General features: G+C 33.7%; 2 protein-coding genes across 4 annotated transcripts in view; one reads left to right on the forward strand and one right to left on the reverse strand.

The window, feature by feature from the left end:
- The window catches only part of LOC129810272 (ras association domain-containing protein 10), a 91897-nt gene extending 68053 nt beyond the window's left edge, over positions 1 to 23844 (reverse strand). For both annotated transcript variants that reach the window (XM_055860624.1, XM_055860623.1), the window contains exon 1: positions 23317 to 23844. The gene's annotated coding sequence lies outside the window, so the exon portion shown is untranslated. The remainder of the gene's footprint in view (positions 1 to 23316) is intronic.
- Positions 3192 to 7822, forward strand: LOC129810266 (uncharacterized protein K02A2.6-like). Of its 2 annotated transcripts, none has more exons than XM_055860611.1 (2): positions 3192 to 4273; positions 4363 to 7822. In XM_055860611.1, the coding sequence occupies exon 2, from the start codon at positions 4417 to 4419 to the stop codon at positions 7531 to 7533; it is 3117 nt and encodes a 1038-aa protein (XP_055716586.1). In that variant the 5' UTR covers positions 3192 to 4273; positions 4363 to 4416; the 3' UTR covers positions 7534 to 7822. The 2 variants fall into 2 exon arrangements, with proteins under 2 accessions (XP_055716586.1, XP_055716587.1); XM_055860612.1 differs by having other exon boundaries at positions 4363 to 5621.
- Positions 23845 to 24442: the final 598 nt, after the last annotated feature.

Consider the following 24442-nt stretch of genomic DNA (forward strand, 5'->3'; position numbering starts at 1 on the left):
GTAAACAGATGCTGAAAGAGAAGCTATTTGATAAATATTTGAAAAGAGTTTCATATATCTGTTTTAGCACTTTACTGAAAATTTTTTTAATAGGACGCATAATTGTGTTGAAAATTTCATGAAATAGTGTTGAAGATCCAAAGATTTAAATGGTAAAAATCGAATCTTTACGTATAATCCAACATCATTAGAAAAACTATAGAGAATATCTAGTTTAATTGTTGCTGGCATAAAATTAGAGAAATCATTATGATCAGAAAAATAATAAGTTCAAACAATCTTGAGTAATCTAATCAGTTTTCTGTTTTACTGTAATTTGTAAGACGTTTGTATGTATGTTAAACAGTTTGATAAGTTATCAACCAACCCAAAAACAAATAAAATCATATGTATTGCACACTCTTTGAATTCAAGATAGAACTAATATACATGGAATATAAGGATTTAAAATTCATTTAGCAGAATATAATTTATGTAAGTTCTTCTCATATAAAATATTTATGTATACACATGAAAAAAATTCTAAGTTTTTCAAACAAATAAAAATTAACTAAAGAGAATGAAAAATTAACAAAAACACGAGTGCCAAAAATGAATGATATAGACATTCAAATTAAACATGGTAAAATGCATACTTTTATATTTAAAATTAGGAAGGAAGAGAGCCGAAAATAAATTAGAAAATGAGATATTCTACCCTGGGTAAACCACACTATTACACTGTACATTAAAATTTTTTGTGACGACTCGCAATAAATTTACACTAATACGTGTAGAAATATATTAATATTTTAAGCCTTTAAAGCTGTGAATTTTTAAAATTTTGTTTATTCAGAGAGGAAAAGCTGCAATTGAGCTAGAGTAGATTGAGCGACTTTTGAATTGAATATGGACCAAATTGGAATTTTCTGCAACGTCAAATTATAACACGAAATATATTTCCTAACATCCGAAAATCAGTTAACTGGACTGAATTTTTATTTATATATTTTATTGTATTTTTATTTAGGACTTATGTCACAGAAAGGACAAAAAGTATGTACGGGTTAACACTTTAAGGATGAGACACTTTTCACTGACTGAAAATCAACAAATATGATACCGATAAACAAAATCAATTAAACGTCTTATGACCAGCGCACAATTACTTTTGTTTGTAAACATGTTTTTAAAATTTCCTATGAGAGTGAGCGAGATGACTAGATCTAGGTTACACTCACTCACACTGAAATGTCAAAAACATGTTTACAAAACAAAAATTATTGAGCGTTGGGCATTACATCTAACCTTGGAAAATCCAAGAGAATCGGTTTCAATATATTTTTGCCTCTATGGACAATAAGGGCTAAAACGGCCCAAAAATTTAAGTTAATTTTCTGACAATACCAATTAATGATAATTTTCATTCTGAAGGCTTCTACATATTGGGAGCAATTTTCATTTAAAAAAATGTTTTTTTTTTTTTTTTGAAGGAAATCGTCTGCACATCAGTAGGTGGAAACGCCAAAGTTCTGTCAAAAATGCAGTTTAAAAAATATTTTGTAAAAGTGGTATAAGTATTAGTTTCTATTCCTAAAAAAGTTTTGCTTAAAAAAATTCAGAAATATAAAAAAATAATAATAAAAATAATTCATCAACGCGGTAATTTCAAAATTCGTCATTGTTTTAGCTTAAATATTTACTAGCGTATGTGTGCCAAATTTCGGCATAATTGCATGCAAGCGCCAAAGTCTCAAGTTTAAAATGTAATATTTTTAATTTATTTAATTTTTTTGTTACTCCTTTTTAAGGAGTATTACTTGGAACCTTGTAGACAGTTTAACATCTTTATTTTCACTACAATCATTCTTAATATATTTAAAAATGAATAAAAATGTAGACATAGCTTTGGTGGCCTTTTTCGGCCACCTTCATTATCATAGTCTCCTGCCCTTCCGGAATTTTTCCAAAGCATTCTTTACATCATATCGTTCGTTGAAGCTACATTTTTCTTATTTTTTGCGTTGTATAATTTCGGAATTAAGAACTAAAAATTTATGGAAATTTGAAGAACAAAAACAATGGCCGAAATTGCAAGCTGGCCAAAATTTAGTACACTTACCCTATATTGCAAATAGTTTGAGATTTCGAAAAAATATTCTAGATTCCTACAACCTTCTACTTTGTGATTACGTTCACACATTAGAAAGTAATATCTTTAGATAGTTAGGAAAAATAATTTTCTCTATGAGACAGCGCGGTGCTCCAACCGCCTTTAGAGGGTTAATACGTCTTATTATAAATTGAAAAATTATTTCCCTTTGTTTATATTTGGTTCAATTCTTTCCAGGACAAAGCAGTGGTCTGCACTGTGGCATATTTTTTTTTTGCATTTAAAAACTTTTCAAAATATATTTAATAAGTAGTAAACAGTAAAATTCTAAGAGAATCAAGAAACAAATTTATTTATGTTCTCGAGAAAGAAATAGGGGGAAGTGGGGCACCTTTGAAACTGGGGAACCTTTAAAATTGCGACTTTTCACCTATTTCTAAATAAAATTGAGCAATATCGTGATATCATTTAGCTGGACAAACAGATAGAGAAGCTAAATTATATCACGATAAGGGTAATTTTTTTTTAAATACGTGAAAAATCCCAATTTCAAAAGTGCCCCACTTTCAAAGGTACCCTACTTCCCCCTATAGCAAACGATAAGAAAATTTTAATAGGGAGAAGTGGGCTACCTTTAAATTGGGGCAGCTTTGAAATTGGGCTTTTTCTCCTAGGGTGGCGGCATTACTTGTGGTCTGTCTTTATATTTTTAGTCAAATATTTTTAATTTTGAGGTTTTTTGTGACATTGTAGAGCTTTTTAAGAGAGGGCCATAAGTAATGACAAATGCCAAAAATAATGCCACCACCCTATATCTAAGTGAAACTAGATCTTATCATGATACAACTTAGCTCCATAAACCAATTGCGAAACTAAATTACATTATGATAAGGTTTAATTCCATTTAAGTATAGGATAAAAAGCCCAATTTCAAAGTTGCCCCAGTAAGGGTGCAGCACTTCCTCCTATACAGTGTGATTATAGCATGGCTAATCTTTAGAAAAATACTATAAAATAAACAGAATACTACAAGCACATATGTTCACTGTAAAATAAAACTGTGGTGAATAGTATTAGTGGGGAGTTTGTAACGTCAGAGTGACAGTGATGTTTCCGGTCACTTCAGTTCTGGCATCCGAGCGATAGAGTAAAAGGTGCGTGCAATAAAAAGTGATCTCGAATTATATGTGTTTTATTGGATCATCTATATCCAAACACCACAAATCTGGCGACGGATGTGGCCAAGAATCCGCGTGTGATAAAAATTTCGCGAGAAAATAGATCAAAAAAGTAAAATTTTATCGCTCAAAAACGAGATGCCATCTGATACCGCGAGTGACACCCGGACAGGGGATTCCATTAGAGCCCCCGTCATCGGCTCCATCGAACAGTACATTCCCGGAGAGGATTTTGCTCAGTACAAGAGCAGATTGGACCAATTTTTCATCGGGAATGCGGTGGATAAGCAACGCAGGGTGGCACTAACCATAACCCTCATGGGACCAGTGTGCTACAACGTGCTTGAGTCTTTGTCTGCTCCAGAGAAGCCAGAGCAGAAATCCTACGACCAAATCATGGAGATGTTGCAGCAGCACTACAAGCCCACCAGGAATATCCATGCTGAGCGGTATAAATTCAATACCAGGCAGCAAATGGAGGGAGAAACACTTCAGGACTACATAGTCGAATTGAAGTCACTATCACGGACATGCAACTTCCGGACATTCTTGGAAGAAGCCCTGACAGATCGCCTCATCAGTGGAATCAGAAATAACAGACTTAGGGCAAAACTTTTGGACCAAAAGGAATTGAAGTGGGACACAGCACAACAAATGTGTACCACAGATGCCCTGACATCTGAAGGAGTACAAATGATGGGAAATGCAGCAGCAGTTTTCAAAGTGAGTTCTCAAAACCCTCAAGGAGCATGGGAATCACGTGAAGGACGCAATCAGCAGAGGAATAGGGGAGCACGGAGCAACGGCAAGGTAACCAACACCCAGCAAAGATCGTCTACACCTCATCCACAGAGCCACAAAAACAATCAGCAAGGCTCTCAGCAAAAGGACAAAGCGTGTGGACAGTGTGGATTGGTTCATCCTTCTGGATCCTGCAAGGCGTGGAATTCAACGTGCCACAAGTGTGCGCAAAAAGGGCACTGGGCCCGGCTGTGCCGCACACGTGAGTGTTTACCTTCTTCATCATCAGCTGTTCAAAGTATTTATGTAAAAAATTTAGAGTCACCTGACGCATTAACCCTAATTTTGCAGGTTGAAGATCAAGAGATAGAGTTCGAGGTGGATTCTGGGAGCGCTGCTACCGTGATGAGTGAGAATGATTTTTTATATTTCTTTGGGAATAGAAAAGTGAAGCCCGCCAGAATGAATTTGCTAACGGTTAACGGGGAACCCATTCACACAATTGGTGAGTGCGAATTTCAAGTTCAAGGGAAAAATTTGCGGATGTTTGTGATAGACTGCAATCGTTCTGGGCGCCCTCTCTTGGGTAGGAGTTGGCTCAATGCGATTTGGCCTGGGTGGAGCTCTTGTCTATTAAGTTATTTAAATGATAATAAAAGTCAGGGGTTGCACACCGAGCAAATCTATTCGATACAGAATTTTGCGAGTCAACAAGGACTAGAAGGGTGGCTTGGGGGGATGAAGCAAAAATTTCCGAATGTGTTTGCACAAGATGGAACACCAATTAAACATTTTAAAGCATCGATTCATATGGAACCAAATGCTTCCCCGGTATTCTGTCGCGCAAGAAATATTCCCTACAAATTAGAAGAGAAAGTCAATGAAGAATTGACAAGGCTGGAGGGGGGTGGAATAATTGTCCCAGTACAGCATGCAGATTGGGCAAGCCCCTTAGTGATAATTCCAAAGGGCGACAGCATTAGGATGTGTGTCGACTTTAAGGTCACGATAAACAGATTTATTCTTAAAGAGCATTACCCGTTACCCAATGTAGAAGATCTGCTAGCCAAGGTATCGGGAGGGAGGTGGTTTTCTAAAATTGACCTCAAAAATGCTTATTTGCAATTGTCTGTGGATGAGAATTCTCAGCAATTTCTTACGATTAATACTCCTCGTGGATTATTTAAGTACACAAGATTACCGTTTGGCGTGTCGACCGCCCCTGCGCAGTTCCAAAATGTTATGGAGCACATCCTTAAGGATGAAAAAGGCGTATTATGTTATTTAGATGACATTATAATCATGGGTGAAGATTTTAATCAATGTTTGAGAAGAACGGAGTCAGTTCTGAAAGCATTAAATGATTATAATGTGAAGATCAATACCGAAAAATGCGAATGGTTCAAGGAGAAGATTGATTTCTTAGGGCAGTTGATTTCCCAAGATGGAATTCGCCCCAATCCTGAGAAGTTGACAGCTTTGAAGGATGCTCCACGACCAAAAGATTTAAAAGAACTTCAAGCGTTCTTAGGTTTAGCCAATTATTACGCTAAATATGTGAATTTGGCTGAAATTTTGAAGCCACTATATACTCTTTTGAAAAAAGAAAATGATTTCTTGTGGGGTCAAGAACAAGAAGAATCTTTTAGGAAGTGCAAAGAAGCACTGTTAGGGGATAACATTCTCATGTGCTATAACCCAAATCTTCCGATTTGTATTTCTTGCGATGCCTCAGCGTATGGCATTTCCGCAATTCTTTCTCACAAAATCGGAAACGAAGAAAGACCAATAATGTTTGCTTCACGAACGTTAACAAATGCAGAGAAAAATTATTCTCAATTGGATAAAGAAGCATTGGCTATCGTGTATGCATTCAAAAAGTTCTACAAATACGTATTTGGGCACAAAGTTATCGTTTACTCCGATCATAAACCACTTAAAGATTTGTTCAACCCAAAAGGATCAGGTCCTAGTGTAGCTTCAGGTAGAGTTGCGAGATGGAACATTTTTCTTTCCACCTTTGAATATGAAATTCAGTTTAGAGAAGGGAAGAAAAATGCCAACGCAGACGCACTATCCCGATTGCCAATGAGCGAAGAGGGCATAGAAGACGATGCGATTGATGAATTCGTCTCGATCAACACGGTTAGAGAAATGTCGGAACCGATAAGCTCGAAGGAGATTAGGCGAGTATTGAAGAAGGAAAAAATCTTGCGGGAAGTTCTGAGAGAAACCCAACAAGGTTGGAAAGTAAACCAGAAACTGTCTCCTGAGATGAAGTATTTCTTTAGACTGCGCCAATCACTTTCGTCTGAAGACGGACTTTTGTTTTACGGTGCGCGCGTGGTGATTCCATCCAAGTTGCAAAGAAAAATGTTAGAATATTTGCATGAGGGTCATCTGGGGATTGTACAGATGAAGGCTTTGGCCAGATCTTATGTCTGGTGGAAGCATATTGATAAAGATATTGAGAATTGGGTGAAAGAATGTCCTCAATGTTCGCAGAAAAATCCGTCGAAAGTTAAAGTTAATGTACCTTGGGTACCTACCAAAAGTCCATTCGAAAGAGTACATATCGATTTTTGCGATGTTGCCGGTAAGAAGATTATTCTTCTTATTGACACATACAGTAAATGGATAGAGGGTAGAATCATGCGAAAAACACAGGCATGTGGCGTAATCGACTTTCTAGATTCTGTACAGAATAGATTCGGTCGGTTCAAACAATTGGTGTCAGATAATGGACCCCCTTTCACAAGTCAAGAGTTGTTGCGTTACGGTCGGAAAAGCGATCTGAAAATACTCAAGACTCCACCTTACCATCCTAAGAGTAATGGAATCGTCGAAAGGGCGGTGCAGACTATCAAAAACAAGCTTCACAAAGAGTTGAATTCTTCTAAAGAGACTCTAAATGATCAAGTTTTACAAAGAGTTATTTCCTCTTATAACAGCTCACCTTCATCACGAAGCGGTCGTTCACCTGGGGAAATAGTATTCAGTTTTAAACCTAGAACAAAGCTTGATAATATAAATGACTTTAGAAAAAAATCATTTCCAAATAAGAAGAAGCTCTCTCAAGTAATCAAAAAGAAAGTAAGATTTGACCTTCCAAAACCAATTAAAGTTGCATATAAACAGAATCAATCAATTTTTTACAAAGCAGTATCTAATTCATCAGCGAATTGGATCCCAGGCAGAATCCATAGTAGACTTTCAGGTTGTCGCTTTATTGTAGAAGTAGGTGGTAGATTTGTTCAAGCTCATATAACTCAATTGAAACCAAATTCTCAAGGCTTAACTCATAGATATCCAGTTTATTTTTACAATAATGAAGTTGAATTAAATGAAGAATCATTTGAAGAGCCAACGCGGGTTCATCCTTCTGATGATCCCACGTATATCCCATCTGGATCTGATAATTCTTCCATTGAGGAAGAGTACTTCGATTTTTCTGAGGAAGAGAGAGAGAGAGATAGGCCACAAAGAGAAAGAAAACCTCCAGAAAGATGGGGATATAAATAAATTTATTGAAGTATTTTCATGGAATAAAATGAATTACAATTCAGGTTAGGTTTAGATGGTTAGGGATGTTAGGAACCATTGTAAACAATCAGGGACTAGCTAGTAGGGCCCACACACTTCCAACCTTTAGAGAGTAAACCCATTGAATTATATAAGCTTAATAAAAGGGGGAAGAGTGTGGTGAATAGTATTAGTGGGGAGTTTGTAACGTCAGAGTGACAGTGATGTTTCCGGTCACTTCAGTTCTGGCATCCGAGCGATAGAGTAAAAGGTGCGTGCAATAAAAAGTGATCTCGAATTATATGTGTTTTATTGGATCATCTATATCCAAACACCACAAAAACCTTATTTATTCATTTAATTTATTTAAATTTCTCTTGGAAAAAAAATCAAATATCTTATAGACTTTCTTATGGCCTGAATGGTTATTGTTTTTGATGATCAAATTTCGTGTTTTTGTTTCTCGATCGATTAAAATACCGTGTATAGGCAGCCAGAGTTGGGAAGGTACTGTATGAATATAGCATTTTTTTTACTGGTCGGCAAGCTTTATAAAAATATCTTGTTACTTCAAGCTGTGACACCCTGGGAAATTCTTCGGCATCGATTAGTTACATATTAAAATCGTTCCCGAACTTCCTTTGTGTTTTTTTTTTAAATTCTCATCTCATTTTTACCAGCTTCCGATAAATAAATTCTGCTTCTTGAATGTAATTTTTTATAAACTTATATTATGTGTGTATTAACATTATGTAGTAAATGCCACATAGCAGTCTTCTTTATTACCTCCAATAAGATTCTTTACCGAGAATTTTTTATCTATGAGTAATTTGAACAAAATGAATTCACGCACGACTTGATGGTTATGGTCTTTCCCCATTTCTTTTGGTGATGATTTGTCTGTCGACAAATTTATTTTCACGAATCAACAATAAAAAAAGAGAATTGTCCTAATTGCAGAAGGTTGCTAAACAATATGGTTTCATTGAAGAAAATTTTAGTGAAGATATCAAGTTTATTAATTAGCTTTTGTGAATCCTTGGAAAATTGTCTCAGTAAAAGTTTTCGGCAGGAGTCGCAATTAAGTCACACAACTTTGCTATGTCAATTAATTCCATACGTTTTTCTTTTTTTTTCATTGTGTGTTGCCTCTTGTAGGGAAGAGTGGGGTTACTTGTACTCAGGTGAGCATATTTATGTCTGCTTTGATAAATGAAAATGAACATTAGGGGAAAATGGGGCACCTTTAAAATTGGGCGCTTTTTCCTATTATAAATTGTACTGAACCTCATTGTGAAGCTAAATTACTTTGAAGTAAGGCTCGATTCGTATTAAAAATAGAAAAGTCTAATGTCAAAAGTACGTCAATTCAAAGGTGTTCCTCTTTCCCATATATTCAAGCTAGATTTGTGTTTTTCATTTCTTTTACAAATTATTGAACACTGAGAGAAATCCGAAAAAGTTAAAATACCATTCCGGAAATGTTAATTTTACCCTGCAGTATTGATCCAAAATCGGTGTAATTATTACCCTTTTTAGGTGTATTTTGGGTTAAAGTTACCCTTTTTCATATTAATTTTACCATAGAAAGGTGTAAAATTAACATTAAAAAATGTTGATATATTTTTACACCTAAAAAGTGTTAAAGTTATGAGGAAAAAAAGTTAATCGCACCCTCTTTTTTTTCTTAGTGAACACATACGACAGAATACTTGGATATTATTTTCTTATCAAAAAAAAAACTAAAGTTATTCATGAGTGAAACTATCCCGTCCTCCCCTATTTGTATCACAAAACTTGTCTGGAGGGCAAAAAAGAAAAATGGCAACTGAAGCAAGTTTAAGGAGTTATCCAAAATTTTAAATGTTGACTTAGGCGTAATTTCCATATTGTCCAAAAGCATCAAGATGAGAATCTAAAGTGTTGCGTTAAAGAGTCAACCGTAAATGCCTTTTGAGCATCTGAAAGAGCAACATCTTCATCTTGGTCAAGAGATTCTTTGGCAAAATATTAGAACAATGGTGAGGCAGATACAGTTATGGCCATCCCAGATGATGTAACACACGATTGGAGCGAGATTTCACCCATACAGAATGGAAATCGTATTTGACCATGATGCTCCAGCTCATTTCGTGGCCACTCTTGTACTCATGGTTGAGATGAAGTATGCTGTGGCATTTCACATGAGTTCCTCTCTAAGTTAAGGCCTCATAATCTCCGTAGCAAACAAAGCCCAATAAATAATAGGTCGCAAGCACACTCATTTTAATGGTAACCAAAAACTCATTTCATGCCAGCATTTTGCCACCGATTTAATCTCCAACCTAATGGCTGAGTTTGCCAGATCTGACGGTGGTAAAATGGGCTGAATTGTATTTGAATTCGCTTCAGAATAGAACTTCTTATCATGGATCCTTCTATATTGTTCTATCCTTTAAGAGGCATTTGTTCCCGCCAAATGACCCACAAATAATCAGATTTAATTGGAAGGATGGAAAAACATAAAAAAAACTGAAGGACCAGAAACATTAGGAATTATCATGGTGAATTCTCTGAGGAAAATATGGTTTACGCTAACAGGGGTAGTGTAAAATTCTTGTTCTGTAATCAGGTTTGTAAATTTAATGTTAATCCTTCGCACGTTAGTTTTGCAATTTGTATTTAATTTATCAAACTTGCCGAATTAGTACTAAACCTATTAGAAACCACTGTTAATTGAACCCGTCTCTTTTAGGAAATGAAGAATGTTAAAAAAAAACAAATATATTTTAAAGCAGTTGAGTAGTACTTCCTCATGCGGGCTTTGACTATTGACTTGACATTATCAAGTCTCAAAAGAAAAATATTAAAAGAAGAACCATGAAATACATATATATTTTTTTCAAAATAATATAAAAACATTAAAAATACTGCGGAAGAATCCCATAGAAAAAATAGTCCTTAATGAGGGCGGCACTTCTTGCCACGTATTATATAGGGGAAAGTGCCCATACTTTGCACGGTTCCAAGCTTTACAATGACTAAATTTTTCCTATGTTTCTGAATAAATACGACTCCGCAATATATTTAACAAAAAAAAAACATTTTCCCCTAGTTTTAAAATATAGAAAAGATGAGTCATATTTATTGAAAAACATACGAAAAATTTAGTCATTGTAAAGCTTGGGACCGTGTAAAGCATGGGCACTTCCCCTACATATTTTTTTTTATTATAAAAGAATGAAGGTTTTAGTTTTATGCTCCGCAGAATTAAATGCAGTAAATTTTACTGAACGCGATACATTCATACATTTTTAACATTATAAAATTTATGTTGGTCTAAAGGGGATTCAAACTCAATGCACATGCATCATAGAACGAACGTTCACCCAAATAAATCAGGAAAAATATTTTAGGAAAAGTGGACATGAAGGTGTGCCTAGAATTAAGACTTCGATAATAATGTGGCAAAGTCTCTAAATACCAAAATGGTTATTCTTCTCACTATTTGAACTTTTTATCAAATTCATATAATTTAGCTTAGATTTATGTTTGTTTAAGCACTTGAGGTTCTGTTCTTTTTGCATTAGGGGAAGGTGGAGCTACTTTCAGATGTGAGGCTACATTGTTATACGATTTTTTCGCATAAAGAAACTGGGTTTTAACATGATGTAATTAGGACAGACAAAACAATTGTGGGTCTAAATAAATAATTATAAGGACCAACTTCATTTAGAAATAGGCGAAAATATCATATATCAATGTAGCCCCACAGCCTAAAGCAGCCCTAACTCCTCCTATTATTATTTAGCACAGAAATAGATATATAATGTATGTATGTATTTATATTAAAAAAAAAACAGTACAATACAAATTAATAGGAAGAAAGGAATAATCAGGTGAGTGGGAAAGTGACTGAGCAGCGCGTCATGATTCTCCCAACATCGACTTAATTTGATTAACCAATAAAAGAGTAAAATGTTTCATTCAATAAAAAGGCAACGACCCATCAACACGATCGCTTCGATGTTGTAGTTTTTATACTGAAACGTAATTAAATTCAGCGTGCTTCGCTGGCCCTCAAGTCATTTTGGTGTATGATGGCATTTCCTTCTCCACCTCATTCATATCCAGCGAAAGGGAAGAGTATATTCCCACCAGGAGGGGGTTCTCAGTGGCGATTGAGAGAAGAATGCTAAATTGTGACGGAGTGTGAATAGTGGAAAAAGACCAAGAGGCAATATCGAATTCAATCCTTCTAGTAACGGAGTGACGCAATATCGTGTGTGATAACATGCAGATGGGTGCGGAGGAGGAGCTTGAGTCAGGCGTCAGCTAGCCCTCACACGAAATAGCCCCATCCTCGTGGCGTCCACAATTTTCACACACTTCTCATTCCCTAATTATCTTGTCGGGTATTTGCTTCCCTTACTCTTCGGCACGACGCCCAATTACGTTCACCATTCCCATGCTGATCCGATCACTATCAATTTGTTCCCTTCACTCATCGATATACCGATTTCTGCAAAATGTATTTTTGTGTTCGAACTTAAAGAGAATATAATATATAGTATGCTATATAGATTGGCTACCTATCAATCTCGCCCCTCGTTTCCAAGAGAATGTTTTTTAGCATAATTAATGGACTGACGGACTGAAAAAGGCTTCACCGATTCTAATGTTCAAGATACCAAAATATGCATTTATTATTTTATGAATTCAGTAAACCATCATTATCTTTGAAGAAGATTTCAAAATCATAACAATTTTTTCTAAAATGATTTTTCTGTTTTATGTTTTAACCCTTTAAGGACGAGAGATTCAAAAATTGGGGGTGAGAAAAATCATTTTTTTTCTGACTTTTTAGAGCAAAACACACCTTTAGATGATCATATGAAAAATTTCATTTTTGGGCTACCAGTGACCCCAGTGACCCTATCGTCCTTTAAGGGGTTAACAGATTTAAGCGATCGAGAAAAGGATATTGGGCAAAACAGTCCAACATTTCCCCACGAATGAGACCTATACCATCGAATAGGTATTGGCAAAGGTAATAACTCTTGTTCCGGGACCAACCCCAAAAATATGTAGGAAAAGCACTAGAGCATAAAACATATGCATAAGAATTATAAGGATTTTTTTTGCAAAACTCCTATTATACAAAACCGGTTAATCGCATATTGGTCGTTTTTAAGAATAATTTGTAAAGAAGGACTCAAAGAAAATTTTCCTGGAACAAACTAAATCTTTTTCACTTCACTTTCCCTGCAATTTTCCAGACCTTCCTTATAAATCATTTACCATCCTTCAAATTCATAAAAAAAAGATTGTATTTAGGGAAATGTATCTTATGCAGTAATATTCTTCTTGAAAAAAAGAGTTAAAAACTCTAAAGATCGCAAGATCCTAAAAGATACCGTTATTTAAATATTTTGAGTAATAAATTCGGAGAAAAAAGTGTTTTAATTAATTTATACTCAGACCCTTTTGTTAAAATTTTTAGTAACGGTACCTTTACAACACTGAACTTCAGCAATCCTAGCTCCTTTTTTAAGGAGAACATTTCTCTAAAGACAACAAAAGGATGTAATCGAGGCAATACTTTTAACGGAATTAAAGAATATTCGAGGATATTTGAGGAAAATCTGGATACAAGAAAAATGGAGGGATAAGGATACGGTTTCTTTTAGGAAAGTATTCCTTGAGTTCAGTTCTATTTTAGAAAAATAGTTCTACCAATTTCTTAAGAACCTTTACTTTAAGACATCTGAAAAATTTGACGTGATGGACTATAAGTTTCTTCGGGTGATATGTTCAAGATACATCAAGGACTCCGAAAATACCTGTGATTTGCCATTAAACGAAAAAAGTATCCGTTTTGTTGCTCTGTAATGTGCGATGGCATTAAAACATGGCCAGTTTGTATGGGAGCTACCAGATGGAGCAGTCAGAGGGAAAATCGGAAAATATTTATTTAAAGCTTAAATCATATATTGACTTTGTCCCGAATTTCATTAAGATCGGTTAAGCCGCTTTCGAGTAATTAATTGTCAAAGTTATGAATTTTCTGAAGGACATCATTAATTTCCCAAGGACTGACAGACCTTTTTGACTTTGCTCTCGGTAAATTTTAAGTCATACACCAACACCTACAAAATGGGCCTGGTCCTATCTCTGGCGAAGGGTTGGACCAGCTCCCATACATTTCTGCCCATTGTCCTTTTGACCCTTTCGTCCTTAACGGGTTAAATGATAACTTAGCGATCTAAATGACGTAAATGCAAGTAGCCCTACCCTTTGGGCATGACTTTTACCACCCTGCTGCATCTAAGATTTTCTTTAATTTTACCTCTTTAAAAGGATAGTATTTATCTAGCATGAGGATCGAAAAAGAGCTTCCTTAACTGCTAGAATGGTGGCAAAGTCACCGCACACAGAAAAATTTGTACACAAAATTTTCTGTACATAAAAACAATAACTTTTTGTGCACATTATTTGCTACACCAAGAGATCACGAAAAAGTGTACGCAATGATTTGTTCACCGAAAGGAGCTAAGATCGTGTACATTTAGTACTCTAGCAGTTTTTCTCTCTCAGCGAGAGAGAGATTGAGACAAATCATAGCACAAAGAGAGAGAGAAAGTAAGTCGCATGGTACTAGTACGGAGAATTTAGCACAATATTCTCATCTTTTGACAGTTTCTCGCGAATCATGGCGGATGTTATAAATACGGTGATCAAATATGATGGTGAAAACGCGTGGTTTAGTGTCGATTTCCGTGAAAAAAAAAGTGTTTTTAGACCTGGAAAAAGCAGGTAAGTTTTCCATCCATCTGTGAAATTCTTCAGAGAAGCGGTTTATTATGTCTTTTTTTTGTCTACAGCTCGATAATAACTCCGGAAAGCTGGAGATGTTTGATGAAACTGACGCCGTCAACTTTCTCAGCATTTGGCAGGAAATATATTTATTTCAAATGCTGCTCCCTTGCCAGATGAGATTAACCAAGGCCATCCCTTGCTCCAGAAAGTGGCAGTAAATTGGAAGTCACTGTGGAGGTGGCTCCACCAGCTCTTATGAAATCGCCAGATCTTTTCTACAAGTTCATCGTAAAGGTAATCCGCCACATTTTTTAAATCTAAAATTTACTCTATTCGAGGTTTCCAATTCAGATTAGATTAGAAAGGGGGCTGTACCTTACAAGACAGCAGCACCCAAGCCTCCATTTGGGCCCCATTGTGTCCAAGTTTTCAGTTAGTACATTAGGCATATGATAATATCAAGAAAAATTTGAAACTTTCGAAATATTAAATTAAATAATTATTTAATTTGAAGAAAAAACAAACATAATTTTTTCTTCAAATTTTATTGTATAATATGTTTAAGATTTTAAAATTAATAAATTTAGTCATAATTCAAACACTTTTCTATCCTAATTCTTTTCAAAAATTTTAAAGAAGCACATGTTGAAATTTTCAGATCGTTCTTGAAATTTTGTGAAATTTTATACTACTGCTATAAAAATAATTTTTATAAACATAAAAATAGTTTTATGCCATTTATTTCCAAATTTTTAATTATCTGATGTGATATGTTTCGATAGTTAATGAAATTTTTAGAAAAATAATTGCTTGAACCAATTAAATGAATTTATTAATTAACCAAACAACTTTCTATACCAATTTTTGTCGAACCACTCTTAATAATGGGTTTTCCATGCAAAAAGTTAGTAATATGGTAGAAAACGTATTTCTTCACTGATTTGGATCATATTTACCTCCTCTTTTCCATTTAATATTACTAATAGACTGACTGAGAATTAACTTATTCTAAATAATTGTTTCAGAATGGTCCCCAGAAATATACGAGTTGTTGAATAACGCTTCTACGTTCAACTGAAAGTAGCCGTGAAACTAAGCGACCATCTTTGAAGCAAATATTCAAAGATTTTATAGTATTCCAGTCGGGAAATTAATAACTAACTCCAAAATCGTCTCCAACCATACTTATTTAAGGTGGAACACGATTAGATATAAGACGCTTTTATGTGCCAGTTGATGAATTACTAATTGTGATGAATTGTAAGTACAATTGCTGAAAAAATCTAAATATATATATTTAAATGGATACTATAGTATCCAAGTAAAATGATATAATTTTGATAAAAAAAACATAATATTTTTCTGGAATTTTTTTCAACATAATAAAAATATTATTTAATTCAAGTTCTTAGGCATATAAAAGTACATTTGAACTATATTTTCAAACATTTTCAATCAAAAATTTAAAAAATTCAGCTTTTGGAGCTTTCTGGGGATTTTTGGAGACCTTTTTTGTAAAAATATGCTTTTCGGTGGACAAGATTTCTCGGAATTGGTTTATCTGAAATCCAATAACTAAATATTTTTTGTTATCTGATGAGTCAAATTAGTCCACGAACGAAGGATTTTTGAAAAAAAAATTTTTGATTTTAAGGCGTCTACACATTGGGAGCAATTTTCGTCAAAAATTGCGTTTTTGACAGAAATTTGACGTTTCCCCCTACAACGCTGCAGGGAATTTCCTTCAAAAAAGCAATTTTTGACAAAAATTGCTCCCAATATGTAGAGGCCATTAGGGAAAATTTAGAATAAGTTCTGATCAAAGAAACATAAAATTCTTCGTTCAAGGACTGGTTTAACTCATCGATTAACAGGGAATATATGATTTTTAGATTTCAGATCAACCAATTATGAGAAATTTTTTCCACTGAAAAGTATATTTTTTCCAAAAAAATCTCTAAAAATCAGGCATTACCATGGCTAAATTTTTAAATTCTTTAAATAAAAATTTTAGAAAATATAATTCAAATATTGTACTTTATATATTCTTGTGAGCTTCAATTACATTTTTTTTATAATTCTGAAAAAAATTAGAGAAAATATTTCATTTTTAAGTCTTCTTGACCCACGTAACTTTTTAAGGTAAAAACAAAGAAAGAAATGTGTATATAGAATATGTATGTTGACAAAATTAAACACAAGAAATATTTCTCACTTTGCATAATTAACTCTTATTATTATATAGTTTCCAAAAAAATATATAATGTGTATAGAGAAATTGTTATATTTTAGCTATATTTAAATAAAATATTTTTAGTAATGACTGAATAATGTTTCTTTTAGCGATAAGTCACACAATGGAAGCTAAAATTTAAAAATCTGAGATATCGTTGAAAAATGCTATTAGTCTACATACAGAAAGAATATTTTGTAAAATTGTTCGTAAATGTTTGTGAATTCCTATTGAGGATTTACGAAATGCTCGTAAATCATATAACTCACTAAAATGTTTCTAAAGTATTATATTTTTTCGCAAATACTGTCCGTAACATGATCAACCAATGAGCATTTTTTGTTCTTTTACAAACAAAAATGTACGAACAAATGTTTGTAAAAGAACAAAAAATGCTCATTGGGTGATCATGTTACGGACAGTATTTGCGAAAAAATATAATACTTTAGAAACATTTTAGTGAGTTATATGATTTACGAGCATTTCGTAAATCCTCAATAGGAATTCACAAACATTTACGAACAATTTTACAAAATATTTTTTTCTAAAAGTTGCTCAAAACATTAACCGTGGTTAAAAAAAAAATAAAACAAAAAATACGCAAAATGTTAACAAATGTTAAAAATTTCTCCACCAAATGTTAAAAAATTGTGTACCCAATGGTAAAAAGTTGTGTACCAAAAGTTAACAAATTGTGTACCAAACACTTGCTTAAAATTTTACCAAACACTTTTTCAAATCTGGACAGCCCTCGGTGTAACAATTTTGTGTACAAATTTTTCTGTGTGCGTAATCTATAGTAACCCTTCTTGTTGGGCAGTCGGGTACTATAAAGGGGATGAATTGGATGAATTTAATAAAGTATCTCTGCTAGTTTCATATTCAAAATAATTTTTTTTCAGTTTCATATGGCTTTAAAGTTGTATGCAAATGCAAATTGGCTTTATAGCTTTTATGAGGAGTTCATTGAAAGTTGACGTTAAACTTTTGAAACATTCACCTAAAATTCGTGCTACTATTCGGGACTGTAGAGTTTTATAAATAGTATTTCACATAAATATGAAAATTGTGAGTTATATTATTTATATTAAAGGGATTAAAGCTGCCATTAAATTCAGCAGAGATGGTGCTTCAAAAGTATTTAATAGTTATATAAATTATATGCTGCGTAGTGCAATATTATCTCAAAATACATTATGATTTTCTGGATGAAAGTTCGTAATTACAGGACGTCCCAGGATTAATGGCATCGAGATTATCAACACACACTAATTAGAGAATTTTGCTTACCTTAAAAAATTGTTAGGACATTTTCTATAAAATAGAGTTTTCTCCCTTTCGGAAAATGTCTGAAACAATTAAATAAAGGTAAAGGTTAAGGAAAAATAAAGATTTTTTCGTTTTACCTGAAAACATCTAAGATTTTAATTATGTAATTAGACCGATTTTGGTAAATATTTGAGATTTTTATTGACCAATAATATAACATTTTATTACTCGTTTTTATTTTTTACCTCTCATTTATTTACTTTTTGCTTTTTATATTTCACTTATAGTTATAAAACAATAATTATAAAAAGAAATGCTTTATTGTAAGGGCGATTTCTAGACATGCACTATTACTTTATTTCTTATAAATGTCATTCCTCAGCCTTGTAAAATTAAGTCTATTGAATCTCATTAAATGGATTTGAATACCTTTAGGGTAAGTGTGCCAAATTTCGGCATAGTTGCATGTAAGCGCCAAAATCTCAAGTTTGAAATGTAATATCATTAATAGAAATTGAATTTTTTTATTCTTTCTACTTAAGGAGTGTTGCTTAGAACCTTGTAGACAGTTTATCGTATTTATTTACTCTAAAATCATTCTTCACATTTTAAAATGAATAAAAATGTAAACATAGCTTTGGTGCCCTATTTCGGCCACCTTCATTCTCATAGTTCCTTGCCCTTCAGGAATTCTTCCAATGCCTTTTTCACGTCATCTCGTTTGTCGAAGCTACATTTTTTGTTATTCTTTTGCATTGTATAATCTCTAGAGTTTGTAAAACTAAAAATTCACGGAAATTCCAGGAACGAAAAAGGTGGCCGAAATTGCAAGGTGGCCGGAATTTGGCACACTTACCCTAAAATACCATAAAATTTTCAGTGATAATTTTCAGGTAAGGTAATTTTCATAAAATTACCTTACCATAAAATTTTCAGTGACCTGAAGGAAATTAGAACTCGATTGATTTGAAACGTAGAGCAATTTCTCTGTCTCTGAAGTCTTTGTGTTTTCTGATTATCGAATTAAGTAGTCTAATAAGAAAATTGCAAAATAAATCTGCTTTACTTTAATTCTTAGTGACTTGATCATTAATGACTCTTAATGGTGCGTTAATTATCCGAGGTTTCATTAAGTAAGTATGTCAGATTCCAAAAGGTAATGAGAGTATTGCCACGATAACTTACAAAATCTTTTAATAATTGAAAGTCGTCTAAATTTGAATAGATTGCAAACAAAGCAAAAGAATCACGGGTACTAAAAGCTAGCAAAACTTTTCAAGTTCCATTTTCAGGGTGATATGAAATTTTATGGGTGACGTACGTATACATTGAACTACGGGTATGACTGCAATTTTTCTAGAAGAGCCACACCATTCACTTGTTGTTATAGCCATTCACGATTCTATCGCTTATGTTATGCTCCTATGTCTCTCCTTCTCTCGTTTTTCTCGTAAATTGTGATGTACTTGCAGGAGTTGTGCACATTGAGTGGAAAAGTGGATGAGGATGGTGTTCTTACATGATGTTAGAAAAATGTCATAATAGTGCTTGTGATCATGCCTGTGAGGATTTTGGATGGGGTGGCATAAAAAAAGCACTGTAAAGTATTTCAGGACACAAAAGTTTTAAGAGAGGAAGAGAATATTTTCTGAGCTTTTTTTTCTGTACCATCCCTAGATGAATCATCTTGTGAAGCTTTCTCAAATTACTCAATAGAACCGTAAATGTTTCATTACGACAAACTTTTCAACATGAAAAAGTTCATGTTGAGTGTTTTTATCAACAGCCCTCGTGTCACTGAGAATCTCGTGCAACTTTCTCAGATTTGAAATTTTCACCTCACCTGGAAAATTGCTCATTCATTTATATGGTTTATAGCAAAATAAATTACTTTCATCGCAATTTTTCCACATGAATTTTTGTGAATTTTAGCAAATCGTACCGTCAGCTTTTTTTTTACGTTTTCTCACATAACTCTGTCAATTGCAATTTATATGGTATGTTTCCTAAGAATTTTTGCCATTTTTCTTCATTTTGTATGAATCAAACAAATTCTCTATTGGAATTCATCCATCAAGAGCTTTTCAATGCGCACTGAATTAAAGATTATTCATGCTCTTCGGATGATTGAGTCAAACGAAGGAGGACTCAAAATCAAACTGTACAAATATACCCACTCAAGTGACTTCCCAAAGAGAATATTTGAAACACACGGTGAATTCTTAATGTGTCCAAAGTTCATGAGTAAAGGCTTTCGGGCTATGATGGTATTATGTGGGTATATGTCGTATTCTTCGTCTGAAATATTTCCTCTAGTATTGCTCTGTCGCCTAATTCGCATTGTTTCTCAAGACTGGGAGAGGTGCGAGAATTAGAAATATTCATTTATTTAACCACTCAATCATGAATTTGATTGAACAAAGACAGGTACAATCAGTAATCTTTGAAATGACAATCCAAAATTTAGTCTTTGGCGTTGGCTTTTGAGGTGTTTTATTTTTTTTTTCTTGAAAATTTCTGATGTTGAGAAAATTTGCAGATTCATAATACTTTGGAAAGATTATTTTTCAAAAATTGAATATTTTGAAAGCACGTATTCTCGAACCCAATACTACAATAAAGTAGGGGGAGGTAGGGCTACTTTGAGCTGTGGGGCTACATTGTTATATGATTTTTTTCGCATATTTCTAAAGGACAACAGGTTTTAATATAATGTAATTTGGATAGACAAAACAATTGTGAATCTAAATAAAATAATTGTAAGGAACAGCCTCATTTAGAAATAGGCTAATAAACATAGCCCCACAGCTCATAGTAGCCCTACTTCCCCCTAAAGTTTAAAATTTGCTACCATAGAGTTTTATTTCATATAAGGAAGAGCCTGGATGTTTCAGACGCGGTGGATTATTCTTATTTAAATAAATGTAACAAAAATTTTAATTTAGTTATTTTAATAAAGTCTGTACTAGTGTGTATACTATTTTAAGGCAATTTTCTGACTGAGTTTCGGAAATAATAAAGTCGAAACATAAAAAAGTGTCTCGAACATGCCGGCACTCCCCAATGAAAAATTCTAATTACCGGGACTGGAACTTACAAAAAAGTAGCGAAAACAAACTTATAAAGCACGTAAGGAGGAAGGGGCACTGATAGACAATCGAATTTTACTGCTCGAATTCAAAGAGAGGGCAGTTAATCTACTTTTTTTTCAATGTGTGACATGGCTAGAGGCTAAACGATAAGAGATATAGACTTCCGGTCTTCTACGACCCCCCATAAATCAACATTATCTAGGACAGTATTTTTTTACCTCCCACCCCCCTCCTTCCCAGTCCTTCCCCTCCAGAACCATGTTTTTTGTGTATTTCGAAAACGATTCCTACGATTTCTTTAATTTTCGAATATGTTTGAGAGGTAGCCAAGGCGAATATTTCGTCCTTGGACACCTATGTTCGAAAACCAGTTAGCTATCGAATTTTCAAATTTCAGAGTTTAACGACTTTTTTTCAACCGATTTGCTTATACTTGATCAGTAGTGAATCGGTAATATACCCGTAAATGATTTACCTTTCCCGGATTTACTTTTTCATTTGTTCGTATGCTTGTTACTCAAGCTAAAATATTTTAAAAAGCCTATTTTTCTTAAGGAGTTTTTTTTATGATTGTTTTGTTTTTAATTTATGAATCAGTTTAATCGGTAGCAAAACGGTATGTTCCCAGAAATAATGCAAAAAGTTAATACATGGATAGCTCTTTCTCGTAAGTTAGAGTACATCGCAAGCTTGGGACGCTTTTCCATCTTTTTTAATTTAAGATTAATTTCCCAAAGGTTTACAAAGTATATTAAGCTAAACTGTGGATATATTAAGCTAAACAGATAGTTCCTTTTGCAAAAGTGTATAGGGTAAAGTGGTACAAGTTGGACAATGGTACAATTTGGACAGGGCTTTTTGTCTTGATAAATTTAGTACTTCATTTTTATTTGTATATTTTTAATGCTTTAGTTTTATAATTTAGTTCCTTGTGATTAAAAACAAATTTTGTACTGTATTTATCAAAAAAAAAAGTCAAGTCCAACTTGTACTGGCGAATTGTCCAACTTGTAACACTAATTCCAAATTATATCACCTTACCTTATCTTGTTCTCTTTTATATTTTTACATTTTTTGAAAAAATGCAAAATGTTAGGGGAAAGCGCGCTACCTTCGGATGACTCAAGCTACGGGCAATTCAATTTTTTCTCAATGTTTCTAATAGATTTCACCCATAGCTCTTTTCTGTAAATTTGAGGCATTGGCCTAGCTATTAAAATGTAATATTATAATGGGCCAAATTCATTTTTAACACATTAAAAAAATGATTTGTGCAAAGCATAAATCGTTCAAAGGTATCGCGCTTTCCTCTACGTTTTCGAAAATAATATATTCCCATTGTCGCATCTTCCTCTTCAGACGTAGTGAAATACCGCTGGAAAGATCTTTATTTCGGACACTCTATACTAAAATATTATTACATTTGAAAATTGCCTTTTCTAAATATTCAATATCAAAATTTCGAAAAAAAAATCGATTTTAGTTTTCCCAAATTCACATTATACAAGGGACAGCGCCACGGACGGTTTAAGCTTGAGACAACTCTATTTTTTATGTTTTTAATGAACTTTGGATATAATGAATCAAATTCACTAAAAACGTTTTAATAAAAATGGCTTGTTCAAAGCTTGAGTCGTTCGAAGGTATAATGTTTTCCCCTACACATTATAGCCGTTGTAAGACTTGATATTAGACTACGCCCATCTAGGGGAACTGCAGGAAGGGACTAAACTAAAATGGTTTTGAATCAATTGTTTATGGTTTGTGTAAATGGAAAAAAATTCTCTTAGGGAATTTCGACTCATAGTCGGGTCACATAAAATTCAGAACTGACATTACATCATTTAACCAATAGACCAGTAATACAGAACCCAGAAAATAAGAATTCCCAAATTCTAACAAAATATTATATACGCTATATATAATAAAATTATAGTATCAGATTACTTCGCTACTCTATTTTTCTTGATCTGAGCCCTAAGATAAAAACAACGAAAAAATATAAGCCCTTCTTAAGTAAAACGGGTTCAAGATATAAAATAACTTCCAACATACGACTTTGTGGTAATAATTATACACAACATGAGAATAAACACCTCAATTAAAAAAAAATTCTTCAATACAAGTAAAAATTCCTTATTCGTGTCCGTCCCTTTTCCATCGAATCACCATCATAAAAAATAATTCTGATCTGTTTATCTGTGCAAGTGCTATGGACAGATTGTATCTGCAGGTTACGGAGATACAGCTGGACGACTGAAAACCACAAGGTGCAAGAGACAGACGCAGAAAAAAATCGTACTATATGTTACAAATTATGAAGAATTGGAGGGAAAAAAACACCATCACCTTGAGACAAAAATGTGATAATGTCATCTGACAGAAACTCACCAATTTCACTCCACGAGAAAATTCGACAGTGTAATTAATCCGAAATCCTCTGAAATATGTCTGGTTCACTCAATCGTGATGAAATTATTGGAGTGAGCAATTAAAGCACCAAATAAATGTCTCTCTACAGCAACATGAAATTAATATTTTCACATGCGAAATATTTCATGAGGCTTTTTTTTCCATGAAAACACTACACAAGGAAGATATTTAGTTGCCTTGAATACACAATCTAATATAACGAATATAACAATAAATCTCTTATTTTTCACTTCAAAATCGGACGAAAATCTCATTCAATTCACAGTTTTTTTTTATTAGGTATCAATACAACAATATGCAAGTTTTACGTTCTCTCACATGTCGCGAAAATGAAAAACAAAACAAGTGTTAAACTATTTTGACGATTCAGCAGAGATTGCACAATGATCAGTGATTTGCAGAGCAAACGATCAGGTTGTGTTCATTAGATGAAGGTGAGACGGTTACTGAAAGGTGATCGCAAGCACCTTCTCTCACCTGACGATGGAACATTCAAAGGAAAGGAAGAAAAAATGAAGGAGAAACTTTATTGCTCCCCACCACGTGTTCACCTTGCGATCATGGTTGAAAGAGTGATCACTGTTTGGAAACAACGGTAGATGGCGGACTCTCTTCAACGATCTCATAATCAAACCGTATTGTAGAGAAAGTTTTCACTTAATGTTCAATGCTGGTTTTCTTAAAAGATCTCTTATATTAAAAGTTTTATAATGAATGATCAATATTAGGTTATTTGCATTTAATATCCAATATAAAATCAAAATTTTACAAGTATTCTATCTAATAGAAAATTAGAGGAGTAAAGCCATATAGTTAAACCTTATGCCTAAAGTCCATATTACGGCTGTTACCAAAGTTGGTCACCAATGCTTATGTGCTGGACACACTAACGGCTAAAGCCAAGAGACGGTTTAACGTGATAATAATCAAAATGATGATTATACTACATTCTCATCAGTTTTCCACTAAGCCGTCTCTCAGTTTAAATCCTAAGTCTGTAATATAATAATGCTGGCACAGCATTCCATGAAGGAACAAGGCCTTCCCGCAAGGGGATTTCTAGACATGCATTATTATTTTTTCT

The sequence above is a fragment of the Phlebotomus papatasi genome, chromosome 1, assembly GCF_024763615.1.
Source record: "Phlebotomus papatasi isolate M1 chromosome 1, Ppap_2.1, whole genome shotgun sequence".
Lineage (NCBI taxonomy): Eukaryota > Metazoa > Arthropoda > Insecta > Diptera > Psychodidae > Phlebotomus > Phlebotomus papatasi.

Bases quoted from the DNA above. Each gene is read 5' to 3' on its own strand.
- LOC129810266 (XM_055860611.1), top strand. From the start codon at position 4,417: ATGAGTGAGAATGATTTTTTATATTTCTTTGGGAATAGAAAAGTGAAG.